General features: G+C 34.0%; 1 protein-coding gene across 1 annotated transcript in view; it reads right to left on the reverse strand.

Moving 5' to 3' along the window:
- The window catches only part of camk1da (calcium/calmodulin-dependent protein kinase 1Da), a 71,300-nt gene that overhangs the window by 18,099 nt on the left and 38,864 nt on the right, over positions 1-14,337 (reverse strand). Inside the window, exons 3-5 of the mRNA XM_051107333.1 lie at positions 9,260-9,334; positions 2,627-2,765; positions 2,420-2,546 (exon numbers count right to left, since the gene is read on the reverse strand). Coding sequence (XP_050963290.1) covers positions 2,420-2,546; positions 2,627-2,765; positions 9,260-9,334 — 341 coding nt within the window. The remainder of the gene's footprint in view (positions 1-2,419; positions 2,547-2,626; positions 2,766-9,259; positions 9,335-14,337) is intronic.

Here is a 14,337-nt window from a genome sequence, read left to right on the forward strand (position 1 = left end):
TGAAGAAAGTAGTTTGTAACGTTATACTATTTTGTACATTTTGTTCAAGTTTTAGTCATGCTAATTAGAAAGTATCATGGCTACAAGCACACAAACACATACAGACAGCATTAGGTCATATGGGCTTTTTTTTACGGTTTAATTGAGTATGTGTAAACAAAACCTGCTCCAGTTCATCTCCCTATTAAAACTAAACAGTTCATTCCTGTCTAAGGACTGGAGGAATGGATGTTTTCCAAGACGGGCTATTTCGAGGCTATGATCAATATAATCCCATCATCACATCTGGAGTGTCTACTAAAGAGATGCGTGTGCATGAGAGAGGTGAAACGAAAATAGAGCGAAAGATGAGAAGCTAAAGGATAGAAAAGGATGACAGCGGCTGATCCCTAAATTTGATTTGGAGAGCTTGGTGTGAGATTGTTACCATTTAAAGACAAAAAGAGGGCATTCCAGACACACGCACTCATACAAACACACTGAATGCATGCCTGGGCGCTGCTCTCATTCAGCTCTAGTGTTTCCATTGAGGAGAAAGCTCACGCACAGCAGCGTCTGACCCCGGTCCAGGATGCAACTGGTTGAGGAATCGTTTTATAGTGCCACAGCGCCGTTTAAACACAGTTACCATGGAAACCTGCCCGTAAAGACTGCCTTAAACACACATGCGTGAAGAGGCATGTAGGAAACACCAGTGACTTTACTCTGGTTTAGTTATGGTATGTGATGGAGTCACGAGAGGAGATATTCAACCATGTAGTAACTCTTACAGGATCTTATTCATTTCATTGTTATGTTTGCTTCACTGATTATTTAAATAAATGCATGTCTGCATTTTGGCATCAATAAGGTTTAATTTGTTAACATTAGTTATAGCATTAGATAACAATGAACAGTTACAGTATACAGTGTTTATCATTATTGGTTGTCCATTTTTACAGAATGTCTTCAATGTTTCACTAAATTAACAATTATTGTATTATGAACAAACATTATTTTAACAATGAAATCCTTAGAAATAGTATATTTATAAATTGCAATTTAACCTTGATTAATGAAAGCTGTTAAAAAATGTTGTTAGTTAATTATAATTAATGCTTTATTTCCAAATAAAGCATTGTTAACAAATGTTAACAAATTCATTATTGTAAAGTATAATAATAATAATAATAATAATAATAATTATAATAATAATAATAAGCATAACGGATAAAAACATAAAAACTAACTAAAATAAAATAAGTAAAATAAGTACTAAAATTACTCAAATTAAAACTGAAATAAAAATAAAGCTTAATAGAACTCTAAACTCTAAACTCTAAAACTTAATAGTACTGACAATAAAAATATAATAAAAATATAATAAAATTACTAAAACTAAAAATGAAAACTTAAGACAATGTCAAAGCTAATTCAAAATATTAATTATTATTATTATTATTATTATCAATAATAATAATAATAATTATTATTATTATTATTATTATTATTATTATGCTATCAGATATTGTTTTTTAGATATTTACCCTGGTAAAACTTGGTATCTCAATAGAGAAATCATAAATTATTATGCTATGAATTAAAATACCATGATATTACCATTTGATCAACCACTGTACCACCTACTGTTATTTGAGTATTTAGTATGTTTTAGTATTATAATATAATATTACTTATTAATATTTTGAATTTGCTTTGACTTTTTATTTTCAATTTTCAATTTTAGTTTTAATCATTTGAATTTTATGTTTTTGTAATTTTTTTCCATTCGTTTTTGTGTCCATGTGATCTGTTAAGCTTTATTTTTATTTACATTTTTTTTTTTTTTTTTAGTACTTCACTTAAACTATTTCAGTTATTTGCCAAGACAATATTCCTAATTTCCTTTTATGCTTTTAATCAAATATTAATTTTTAATATACATATATAATTAATATTTAAATATAATATTTATATTTCATTTCAATTTTTTCTAATTCAATAGTATAAATACTGAATTCAAATTAAATATTTATAGCTTAAAATAAATATTTTAGCTTCAGTTTTGGTTAACAAAAGCTATTTTTTAAAGCAAAATGCCTGACCACATAATATGAAAGTTACTTTTCTAATTCAGTATTTTCTAAACAGAATGTTCAAAGATGTTTCTATCCAGCCTGTGTGTGCTTATTTCACATGCAGCATCACATACGGCCATGTTGGCTCAGAGTGTTGCAGTCGCTCTAATCGCAAGGGGGAAAGCAGGCGACTCTGGGGCAGTTCTGTCGGTCTGAGATAAGAAGGCGCTTTAAGTGCAGATACAGGCCACACACAAATGAACCGACACATGCATCCCATGCCATCACCTTCCAATAGCTCCAATATACACACATTTGTATATACAGTACATGATCTGAATTTCTCTTTCATACGAACTTACCCACGTATCCCGGTGTGCCACAGGCTGTGGACATGACATCACCTGTCCCCTCCATCTTAGACAGACCGAAATCACTGATCATGATCTTTGAGCCGTCTTGAGGGTTGAAATAGAGCAGATTCTCCGGCTGAAGAGAGAAAATGCACTCGTACTGAAACCAAACATCAAACCAGTGCAAAACTGTGAATGTGGGTGTTTTTCGTTCACCTTTAGATCTCTGTGTACGATGCCCATACTGTGGAGGTAGTTTACAGCATCGAGTACTTGTCTGATAAGTGTACTAGCATCTTTCTCTGTGTAGAAACCCTTCTCCACGATCCGGTCGAACAACTCTCCTCCAGACACACTGGAAAGAGACAGAAAGTAAGAGAGAGACCACAATATAAATGTAATTATTTAAATGCATATTAAAATATTAGCAGTAATAGTAGAACATCTACAAGGCTGTAATTTATATGAACCATCCTGTAGGGGGTGCTGCATGTCGACTCTAATAAGACAAACCCACCACAGTGCAAAACTGATCTGAGTACAGGAGGAAAAAAAATGATTATCTTGTCCCTGTAAGTGCAGAGACCAAGCTGTCTCACAATGGACCCTCGGCAAAGAACTCAGTGACGTTTGGCCTCTTGATCTCCTACGCCTGCATTAGCCAGCCATTCTTATTTAAATTCAAACTACTACATGCAATTAGGCAAATTTAAGCTCTGAGCTGGAGAGTGTGCAGACATGTGCATTAGTGCAATTCCAGCTTTTCTGAGCACATTAATGCGTACTGAAAATCTCAGACTGGACTTGGTGTGGTGAGCAGGGGTCGTTTTCAAACTACTAGGACTATAACGCCCCCTCCTGGATGGAGATCCACTCGCTTTTGTTTCTAGTCTGGTGAGTTTCTCAAAAAATTGATGCACTGCTGATGCATATATACACACAAAATATGCATTAAATAACTCTTAAGAGTTTCATGCCACCTAATTTGTGACCCTGGACCTCAAAACGAGTCGTAAGTAGCACGGGCATATTTGTAGCAATAGCCAACAATACATTGCATGAGTTAAAATGAAGATATTTTGCACATTTTCTACTGTAAATATATCAAAACATAACTTTTGATTAGTATTATGCATTGCTACGAACTTCATTTGGACAACTTTTCTCAATATTTTTATTTTTATTTTTATTTTTTTTTTGCATTCTCAGATTCCAGTTTTCAAATAGTTGTATCTCGGCCAAATATTGACCTATTCTAGCATATTATACATCAATGGAAAGCTTATTTATTCAGCTTCAGCTTATAAGATGTATAAATCTCAATTTCAAAAAATTGACCCTGGTTTTGTGGTTTGTTATATTTTGTTTTGATCTATATGTAGGACACAGCTGAAAGCAAAACTAACACTTATGTGTAAAATTGCCCAAGAAAACCAATTTCTGTTGAAAATCAAGTTTTACTCATTAGAAATGGCTCCTTAAGGTGCCAAATGCACATTTGCACCTTTTCAAGTGTATACTGGACGAAGCAGCAGTTTTGGAGACTATTTTGATTACATTTTGACTACAAGTTCTTTATTGGAATTGATGGTTCTGTAAAGAATTTGAACCTTTGCATTGGACAAAAGGTTCTTTATAATGGAAACACATTCTTGAGTGTTCTTCACATTAAGAAAAAATGGTTCTTTTAGAAATTAGGTCAGTTCCAGAATAAAAATGTCCAAAAATTTTACTCACCGCTATGTCATCCAAGACGTTCATGTCTGTCTTTCTTTAGTCGGAAAAAAAAGGTTTCTTAGGAAAATGGAATTTTTAAAAAGTTGATTTTAATAGTGGCTAACGGGTTAAAGGTCCAAACTGCAGTTTCAACGCTTTTTAACCACAAATGCTCATCTTGTACTAGCTCGTACTCGTCAAACTTTTAAAAAAGGGTAAAATATTGATGTTGGACAATTTTTAAGTTGGAGAAGAAAATGAGATGGAGATTTTCACCCAACCCTTCCTTTTTGTACTAGAGTACACAGACGAAGAACTAACCGCATGTGACTTTTCCAACATGATTACGTAATGCATAAAGTCACACATACACAGTGCAAGATGAGCATTAGTGGTTAAAAAGAATAGAAATTGTATATTTTTTTTAGAAAGTGACCCATCATTTTGCAAGATAAGACCCTTATTCCTTGACTGGGATCGTTTAGAGTCCTCTGAAGCTGCATTTGAAACTGCAGTTTGGACCTTGGACCTTAAACCCATTGGCCACCACTGAAGTCCACTATATGGAGAAAAATCCTGGAATGTTTTATTCAAAAACCTTAATTTCTTTTCGACTGAAGACATGATCATCTTAGATGACATCAGGGTGAGTAAATTATCAGGAAATTTTTATTCTGGAAGTGAACTAATCCTTTAAGAACTGTTCGTTTAAAGTTCTATGACATCATTGCGAAAAGGTTCCGTTTTGGAATCTTAATTTTTTAGAACGTATGTAGGCTTATTATAGGCCAACCTGACCATTTCCAGTATATATATTTCTCCAATGCACATCGCTTGTTTCATTTCCAAGCCTTATTGACTCCTGCCAGTGTAACTTATGATTATATAGACCTTTGCAGGGAAGGAAACCGTAGAGACCTTTTGGACTTTAATTGAACAGTCCTGCTCTATGTCCTCGCGATGCACCATCTCTATTGTAGTCAGTGGATTTACAGCGCTCTCTGCTGCAGTGTGCAGACGCCCTTAGTTCGTCCCCTTTCTCTGTCCTCATCTAGTCCTCATTTCTCTCGTTCCACTGCTGTAAATCGTGTCATACTGTGCAGTAGTGCCTGAGGGTCTAACATGCATGAAGAAAACAGTCCATATCTGATTGAATCACACTTGCGCACACACTTACACGAAGAGTGAATTATGAAAAGAGTTGAAAATGAGTTTCTAAACTGCATCTGTGAGATCATACAGAAAGCAGATTGGTACTGTTTAAATATTCATCTCAACACCATATGCCAAAATGTTCTTCATGCTTCTCTCAGTAACACACACACACTCGGTGCAACCTATTAACAGGGAAAAGAGGGGCAGGCTCCCGGCCAACTATCAAATTAACACTGTGGAATTCAAATTCTAATGCGGTTTCCAGGGGCGAAATGAGGACGGAAAATAAATATTTGTTTCCTCTAATCCGCCTAACTTCCCTCTCGTCTCGGCATCATCAGCATTTAAAGTTGAAATGAAATCAGAATTGCCCCCGTTTATGCTGTTGTCTTTGTAATCTCTCATGAAAATGTAATAACGCGCTCTGTCCCTGAACCAAATTTCCTTTTCAGCTGACGTCAGCGAGCCCTCCCCTCCATCCACCTGTCATAGAAACCACTTTACACAATCAACCCAATTGGCGATGGATAAAGTGCACACTTTTACACATCTACAAATATGGACATGATTATTCGAGGTTTTTGAATACACAACCTACAGGAAAACAATAAATGTAAATGATTATCCAGGTTCAAGTTAATCTATAGCAGCATAATTTTGATAGGCACAAAAAAAATTGACCTTGGACCACAAAACCAATCTTAAGTAGCATGGGTATATTTGTAGCAATAGCCAAAAATACATTGTATGGGTCAAAATTATTTTTATTTTATGCCAAAAAATCATTAGGATATTAATTAATGGTCATGTTCCATGAAGATATTTTGTAAATTTCCTACCGTAAATATATCAAAACTTAATATTTTTGAGATTTAGTAATATGCACCAAGAACTTCATTTGGACAACTTTAAAGGCGATTTTCTCAATATGTACATTTTTTGCACCCTCAGATTCCAGATTTTCAAATAGTTGTATCTTGACCAAATATTGTTCTATCCTAACGAACTATACATCAATGGAAAGTTATAGTTTGATATGACAATATTTGGCCGAGATGCAACTATTTGAAAATCTGAGGGTAGAGGTCTGCATTCCCGACCCGACCAGATTTTTTGCTATGCGGGAATAAATTTACAAACAAAACGCGGTAGCGGTCGGTAACTCTGGTGTAATTTGGACGGGAGCGGGCGGTCTAATAATGTACCGTTCCCGACGTCCTTTCTGAACAGCATATCCACGCTTTACTCATTCTTATCGAGCACCTGTACGGCCTGCGCTCATGACTGTTATGCACGCGCTGCACGCAAATAAATAAAATAATTAATTTAAATTTAAATCAATTTAAAATAATTTGAAAAAGGTGATTTTGCAAGTAAGTAAAGGTTTTCGTTAATTTCATTAATGGCTTACAATTCTGAAATATCATTTAATTTATTACTAGTTATTATTGTTGTATTTATATATTTTCTTTTGTAGGAGAGATGTTGAAATCGACGTCGGGACATTTTTTCGTTAAATTGTTAGGTTAAAAGTGATTTAATTTCGTAATGGCTACAAGCCAACGAATTTGTTCTTTTGCTTATAATTTTTAATGGCAGATGTAATTTTTGTTTTCAGCTACACTTTTCCTAAGCTACTGTGTTGACAAAAAAAAATGTCACATTTGTATTTTGAATAAAAATAATAAATATGCTACAATTTGTACATTTTTTTCTATATTTTTTTTTTTCTGCAACACATTTTCCGTATTAACAGCATCTTGACAAGCAGCATCTTGAAGAATAAAAATAAAATAAATTGTTGTACAACCTACAATTCTTTTGTTATCTCTCTCTTTCGGTTTGAATGTGAGATTCTGGAAACAGATAAAAATTTAGCGGGAACAGTCGGGTCGGGAAGAAAATTATTCTAAGCGGGCAGTGGGTGAACAAAGAGTGAATATATAGCGGGAGCGGGTGGGTGCGGAATAAAACCTCACGGGAGCGGGCGGGACCGGGACTAAAAACACAGTCCCGCGCAGACCTCTATCTGAGGGTGCAAAAAAAATTCCAAAAATTTACCCTTATGACTGGTTTTGTGGTCCAGGGTGACATATTTGGATTTATCCCGCTTTTACTTTAAAAATAAATTAAAATAAATATATAAAAAAATAAAAATAAAATAATAAAAATATCTAAAAAATAAAATATAAAATAATAAAAATAAAAATAAATAAAAAAATCTAACAAAATATTAAATAAAATAATAAAAATAAAATAAAATACAAATATAAAATAAAATGAAATACTCAGTATTTTAAAAGTACAGCAACAAGATGTAACCAGTATGCATGTTAACATCACATCACATATTAACAATTTCTGTGTCAAGTTATATCCAGTTTTACTGTTCCCCATAAAATGACTTAAAATGACTGTAAAAATAATTTAACATTTTTTACAGCTCAAATAATCACTACTGTTCAAAAATGTCAAAAAACTCTTGCTGTCGACATGGCTTAATTTATTTGATCCCAAATACAGTAAAAGCAGTATTATTGTGAAATATTATTATAATTTAAAATAACAGTTTTCTATTTGTATTTATATTAAAACGTAATTTATTCCTGTGATGCAATGCTGATTTTTTGCATCATTACTCCAGTCTTCAGTGTCACATGATCCTTCAGCAATCAGTCGTTGTGCTGCTTTTTATGCAATTGTGCTACTTTTGTACAAACGGACACTTTTTTTTTCAGGATTTTTGATTAATTTAAATCTCAAAGGAACAGCATTTATTCCTTTATTAATGGGAATCTTTTGTAACATACATGTCTTTACTAACACTTTTGATGCATCCTTGCTGAATTAAAGCATTAATTAAATTATAGAAGGAAAATTGCCAAAATGCCAATTTCACTGTCTCACATGCATTGCTAATAATAAAATTTAACCAGAGAGTTAAAGAGCTTTTTTTTTTTAAACGCATATGATGCACACACTTCATGATCCCCGTATGTTAAGGTGTGTGTGTTATTGCAGTCCTGGACAGACATGCACATTCTGCTACCCATCACCGACGTTACGCAACGCTTCTACGTCAGCATACAGCAGTGCTCAGCCAACTCACCAGACTGCCACCCTCTCTCTTCCTCCCTGTCCAGATCTACATTCTTCATCTTCCAGTTTGCCGTGATCTGGGTCGCAGCCCACCGTGCCATCCTTTTTCTTATCGCTTTACAGATTAATTTTTGCGCATTCATGTGTCAGAACATTAAGCTCGCCTAAACAGAGCTGAAGTGAAGGACGGTACAGAAGTCACTTTAATACTTGAGCAAGAGGTCAGACTGTCAACTGCTGTTGAATCAAAGTAAAAACACAAAATACAGCATTTTTAAGCGCAGAAAGGTCTGAGGATTATATAAAGATGAGCATCAGAGCTGTTTTGAGGTTGTCTTATGCTTGCATTCATGCACTTCCATTTCTCTTATACATGTCTGTCAAGTGATTTTGTTTTTCATGATCACTTTCTGCTCTGTCTCTGACCCTTTGAATCAAACAGGCCTTTTTTGTTTCTGTACTTTTAAGACTTCAGTATGTAAATGACCTCTGTTATGACAGGCTAACCTCTTCGCATGTGAAACGAGTAGGAGACGCCCCCGCTAGGTTGCTGAATGCTGATAAAGAGATGACAGTGTGGGCGATAATATGTTAAAGTCATAGTTCACTCAATTCTGAAAAGACTGAAAATCATGGACCACCATCAAAAGCGACAGTAAAGACATTTAGTGTCTTTCAAAAGATTTCTATTTCAAATAAATGAAATATGTACTCAGCACAATGAAGTATTAAGCAGCACAGCTGGTTAAATATCTTGCCAACCGCAAATGTTTATACATGCACAAGCAAATAACTGGGTATATGTTTGTTAACATGTCCACAGAATCAACAGAAACACAATGCATTGTGGGTAATTGTGTATGCTTTGAACATACTCACAGCTGCATTATAAGGTAGAGGTGATTGGAGCTTTCATAGATGTCCTCCAATGCCACTATGTTCTCATGCTTAATTCTGCAAAACAAAATGCATAAAGGTCATTTAAATGCACAATTTGACAACAAATTTCATTTTAGATATGTATTCATTTCAGAGACATATGACAACGTTTATCTTTTCATCTAATTAAAAACATGACAAACATTATGTATTTTTATGAATTTCTATTTATATTCAAATGACGCAAAACAGTAAATTGGCAAAAAAAAAATATATATTATTATAAAACAGGCTCAGCTGTAAAGGAAAGTTAAAAAATCATTAATAAATTGCAAAAATAAATGAATAAAATTAATAATTAAAATTAATAAACAATAAATTAACAATATAACTATGTAAGTATGTAAAACAGTGAAAAGTCATTTATATATATATATATATATATATAAAAAACAGGCTTAGCTGTAAGGGAAAGTTAATTAATATCATTGATAGATAAATAAATAAATAAATAAAATTAACAATGACAATATGTTTCTCTATCCATCAAAATGGAAACATGGCATAAAATCAAATGTAAGTATTTTTATGAATATTTATTTGTATTCAGGTGGTGTAAAACAGTGAAAAGTCATTGGTAATTCGCAAAACAAAAAAAAAAAAAAGAAAGAAATAAAAAGAATATATCATTTTTAATTTGTATATATATAATAATAATTATTATTATTATAAAACAGACTTAGCTGTAAGGGAAAGTGAAAAAATCATTGATAAATTGCAAAAATACATTAAAACACATTGTCATTGTTTTTTTTATTTATTTATTTATTTTTATAAATATTTAATTTATTTATAAATAAATAATTTTTTTTTAAATGTGTGAAAATGAACAATATGACTATCCTTCCATTAAAATGGAAACATGGCATAAAAATGTACGTTTTTATGTGTTTTTATGAATATTGTATTCAAATTGTTTAGAACTGTGAAAAGTCATTCATAAATTGCAAAAAAATAAATAATTTTTCTTAATTTGTGTATATATATATATATATATATATATATGTGTGTGTGTGTGTGTGTGTGTGTGTGTGTATATATATATATATATATATATATATATACACATATAATTTTAGGTAGCCTCAGCTGTAAGGGAGACACTTTTGTATTGAATTATTAAATCTTCCAAATTGCAATTTTAAAAACGTGTTTGGGGTTTATTTTTGTGCACGCGTTTGGTGCAATCTGTTTCGCTTTGCCTCGGGGTTTGTTTAGGAAGTTAATTTAAGAGAGTGGAACATTCTGGATCTTCTCATAAGCATATGAATACTTCAGTGGCGCACATTTCCATAAGCACATAAAATGTACAATAAACACTGCCATGTTTTATGCTTTGAAGTTGCATGCACTAGCATGCATGCTTTTAGCACTGAAATTAACATTCAATACGCACACATACATATATATTTGTACATGCATTTCAGTATAGGGTGAATATATATTTTAGTTTAATTTACATTTGTATGTATATACAGTATATAGTCATATAGCAAAACAAATGACTAAATGGCTTCAAAAGCATTTAGATGCACAGCTAGTCTAATTGTTGTCATCTAATGGATCCTGCTTTAAAAGTGGCTTTTTCATCTCCGTCATATCAACTGGCAATATTTTTTTGTTTTGCTTTTCTTCTGCTCTCCTTCCCCCCTGCAGTTAACATCGCTCTCTCCTCTCGTCATGGTAACACAGTCACGGCGGCTGTGTGTATACACATTAGCGTTGCATTTTAAGTGAATTCTGATCAGCGAGTCCAACTGGCACATGATAACAGGCCGGGCAATGACGCAAGTGAGCGGACAATAACAAGAGGCACGCGCGCACACACGCTCATAATGGACATCGACGAGTGCAGATAATACATTTGTTTTCTTCCCCCTCCCTCAGTTTCCTATAATTAACTCTCTTTGTGCATCCATACGTTCAGAAAAGGCTGATCCTCAGGTAAGGGGCAATCATCTCAGAAACTGCCCAGATAAAACAGAAAAAAAAACACAGAATAAAAGACTGCAGTATAACGCCTCCAAGCAGCCAGCAGGCGTTCGTTTTTGTCAGGAATGCTCCTTGTGTTGTAGTTTAATACATAAAGGAGTTACTGAGGTATGGAGAAATCTGAGAGCGAGTGATTCATTGAAAGGCAGGTTCGTATCGATTCACGATTCAGTGAACTGGGAGTCACCTCTGATGCAGCATATTAAAACATTAGCTTTGGAAAACACATGCATAAACAAAGAAATGCCCTGTTTTTCTCCTTAAACAAAACCCGTAGGTCGATTCGCCCTTTGACGTATTGATTTTTCAAAACTGATTATGGAAAACCCGTCTGCTGGAGGATTACAAAGCCATTCACAAGCTTAATAACCATCTTTCATGCGTTTGCTGCTGCTTCTTCCCTCTGTCTGTTTCTCTCTCTCTCTTTCTCCTTTAGCAGTGAGTGGGCAGAAGCTGTAGCACGACTCATTCGCTGCCTCTGAAACCATCTTCTCTTTTGATTCAAGAGGAAGAAGCACTAAGGAATAGGGGTGAAAGCAGAACGAGGAATAAAAAACGCTCTCTATTCTTTTATTTTACTAAGAAACACTGCTGAGTGCCAATATAAAGAAATCATTTAACAACAAAAAAGGTAGAATCACTAGCTATTTACCACTGAAAGCTGAGTCTCGCTTGCTTTTGTGCCAGGTGCTTTTAAGTAATAGCCAATTCACTTCAGAAGTGTTCACATTATCTGATGTAAGACTCATTCTCATTAAAGAAAATACACAAGTGAGATCCAGAACATATTTTGAAGAATGTTGGTAACTGTAACAGGCAGCCATTGACTTCCATAGTTTTTTTTTTTTTTTTCCATACTATGGAAGTCAATGGCTACCAGCAGCTGTTAGCTCATACAGGTTTGGATGACAAACGATAGTGACAACGATGGCATATTTTTATTTTTGGATGAACTATTCTTTTAATATCTCAACTGCTTCTCTAAGTCAGAAATGAGATTAACAGGAGATCTTGTGCTTCCCCCAGACAACATCTTATGTCCTCAGATTTACCTGAATAACAAAATCGGCTAACAAACATCAACTGGGGACCTCAAAAAATGCACACCTGTACTATTCCAATCATTTTAAGTTTATTTTTAAAAACTGTACTTGCTTCTTGTTTCTTAACACACAAATGCGACCCTGGACCACAAAAGGGTCAATTTTTTTAAATTGACATCATATACATCATCTGAAAGCTGATAAATAAGCTTTCCATTGTTAGGATAGGATAATATTTGGCTGAGATACAACTATTTGAAAATCTGGAATTTGAGGGTGCAAAAAAATCTAAATATTGAGAAAATCACCTTTAAAGTTGTCCAAAAGAAGTTCTTAGCAATGCATATTACGAATCAAAAATTACGTTTTTATATATTTACAGTAGGAAATTTACAAATCTTCATGGAACATGATCTTTACTTAATATCTTAAGGATTTTTGACATAAAAGAAAAATCAATAATTTTGACCCATATTTTTGGCTATTGCTACAAAAATGCCCGAGCTACCTATTACTGGTTTTGTGATCCAGGGTCACATATATACTTTTAAAAAGTGCACTTTGTAGTAGTGTCAAAGTTTTAAGTACATTTTAAATCATTATGTTTTAATAATCTCTGGTCACGCTTTGAAGTACTTATTTTAATGTGTTGACAAACGACTACACATGTAAAGTACTTTAAAATAACTATTTTAACTGCGTTATTCCAATTTACATTTAAAGTTAATATATTTTACATGTACTAAATTGCGACTTTATCATTGCATATTTATAGTTTCGATAGTATATGTGACCCTGGACCACAAAACCAGTCATAAGGGTCAATTTTTTGAAATTGAGATCATCTGAAAGCTGATAAATAAACTTTTCATTTTTACAATATTTGGCCGGGATACAACTATTTGATATATTTAAGGTAGGAAATTTACGAAATATCTTCATGGAACATGATCTTAATATCCTAATGATTTTTGGCATAAAAGAAAAAACAATAATAACATTGCATTCAGTGTGTAATTAAATATATTATAAAGTATAGTATTTAAATTCTCTTATGCTAAAGTGTACTTCTAAAGTGTATCTCTTTGTTTCTGTACTTGTATCTTCTAAATTTTAGGAGCAACATCTAAGATAAAGCTGATATTTAAACAAAACAAGCGATAAAAGTGATCTCTTCTATGTAAATGGCCCCGCCCACCTTGAAATCTCATTGGTCCATATTTCTAATATTGCTTGATTGACTGTGACTGTTGCCTTACGCAGCATTTCCGCTTTCAGTGCAGACTGAAACATTTATGTCTAACAAACTTTACAGCACACCTGATTAGAACTCAATTATGTCTCGTGAGCTATGAAAGAGCGGCCTTTGAGCACAAAAATTTTCCCTCTGGGTTAGCCGGTCCCATGTCTGGATAAATTGAATTGACTTAAGTATTTAAACATAACATTAGTCAGTCAGGCAGTGTGACTCTGAGGCATTCTGGGAGTGTACGTTAGCGATTCTCTGCGGGTATTCTGAAGATTAAACTCTAACCTATGAGGGCATCTCATTATCTCATTTGTAGATGCGAAGGAAATGTCTTCCACTCGTTCTGACATACATATGCAGGCGAGACAAACAGACAATGAAGAAACGAACACTCGCTCGTGCATGAGCTCGCTCGATCTAATTACAGGCCTATGGCATCACCCAGGAGATGGCAGACAAGCTGTCAATCATTTGGTTGCTATGATATGAGATGAGGGAGACCGAGACTTGAAGGACAAAACCGTGCGTCCGATCTCCAGGGTACGATCGCCGTGACAACAGAAGCCCATGTCAGAATCAGAGGCAGCCTTTTCTGATGAGTCTCGGGGGAAACACCCGTCACACGCCATATGTCACGCACACCGAACACACCTGCTTTCATTTGCACCGGCAGTGGGAGAATACCTGACAAACGTGTTAAGCTTGTTGCTCGCATGTGAGAGATTGGATTGCTG

Source organism: Labeo rohita, chromosome 4 (genome assembly GCF_022985175.1).
Source record: "Labeo rohita strain BAU-BD-2019 chromosome 4, IGBB_LRoh.1.0, whole genome shotgun sequence".
Classification (NCBI taxonomy): Eukaryota; Metazoa; Chordata; class Actinopteri; order Cypriniformes; family Cyprinidae; genus Labeo; species Labeo rohita.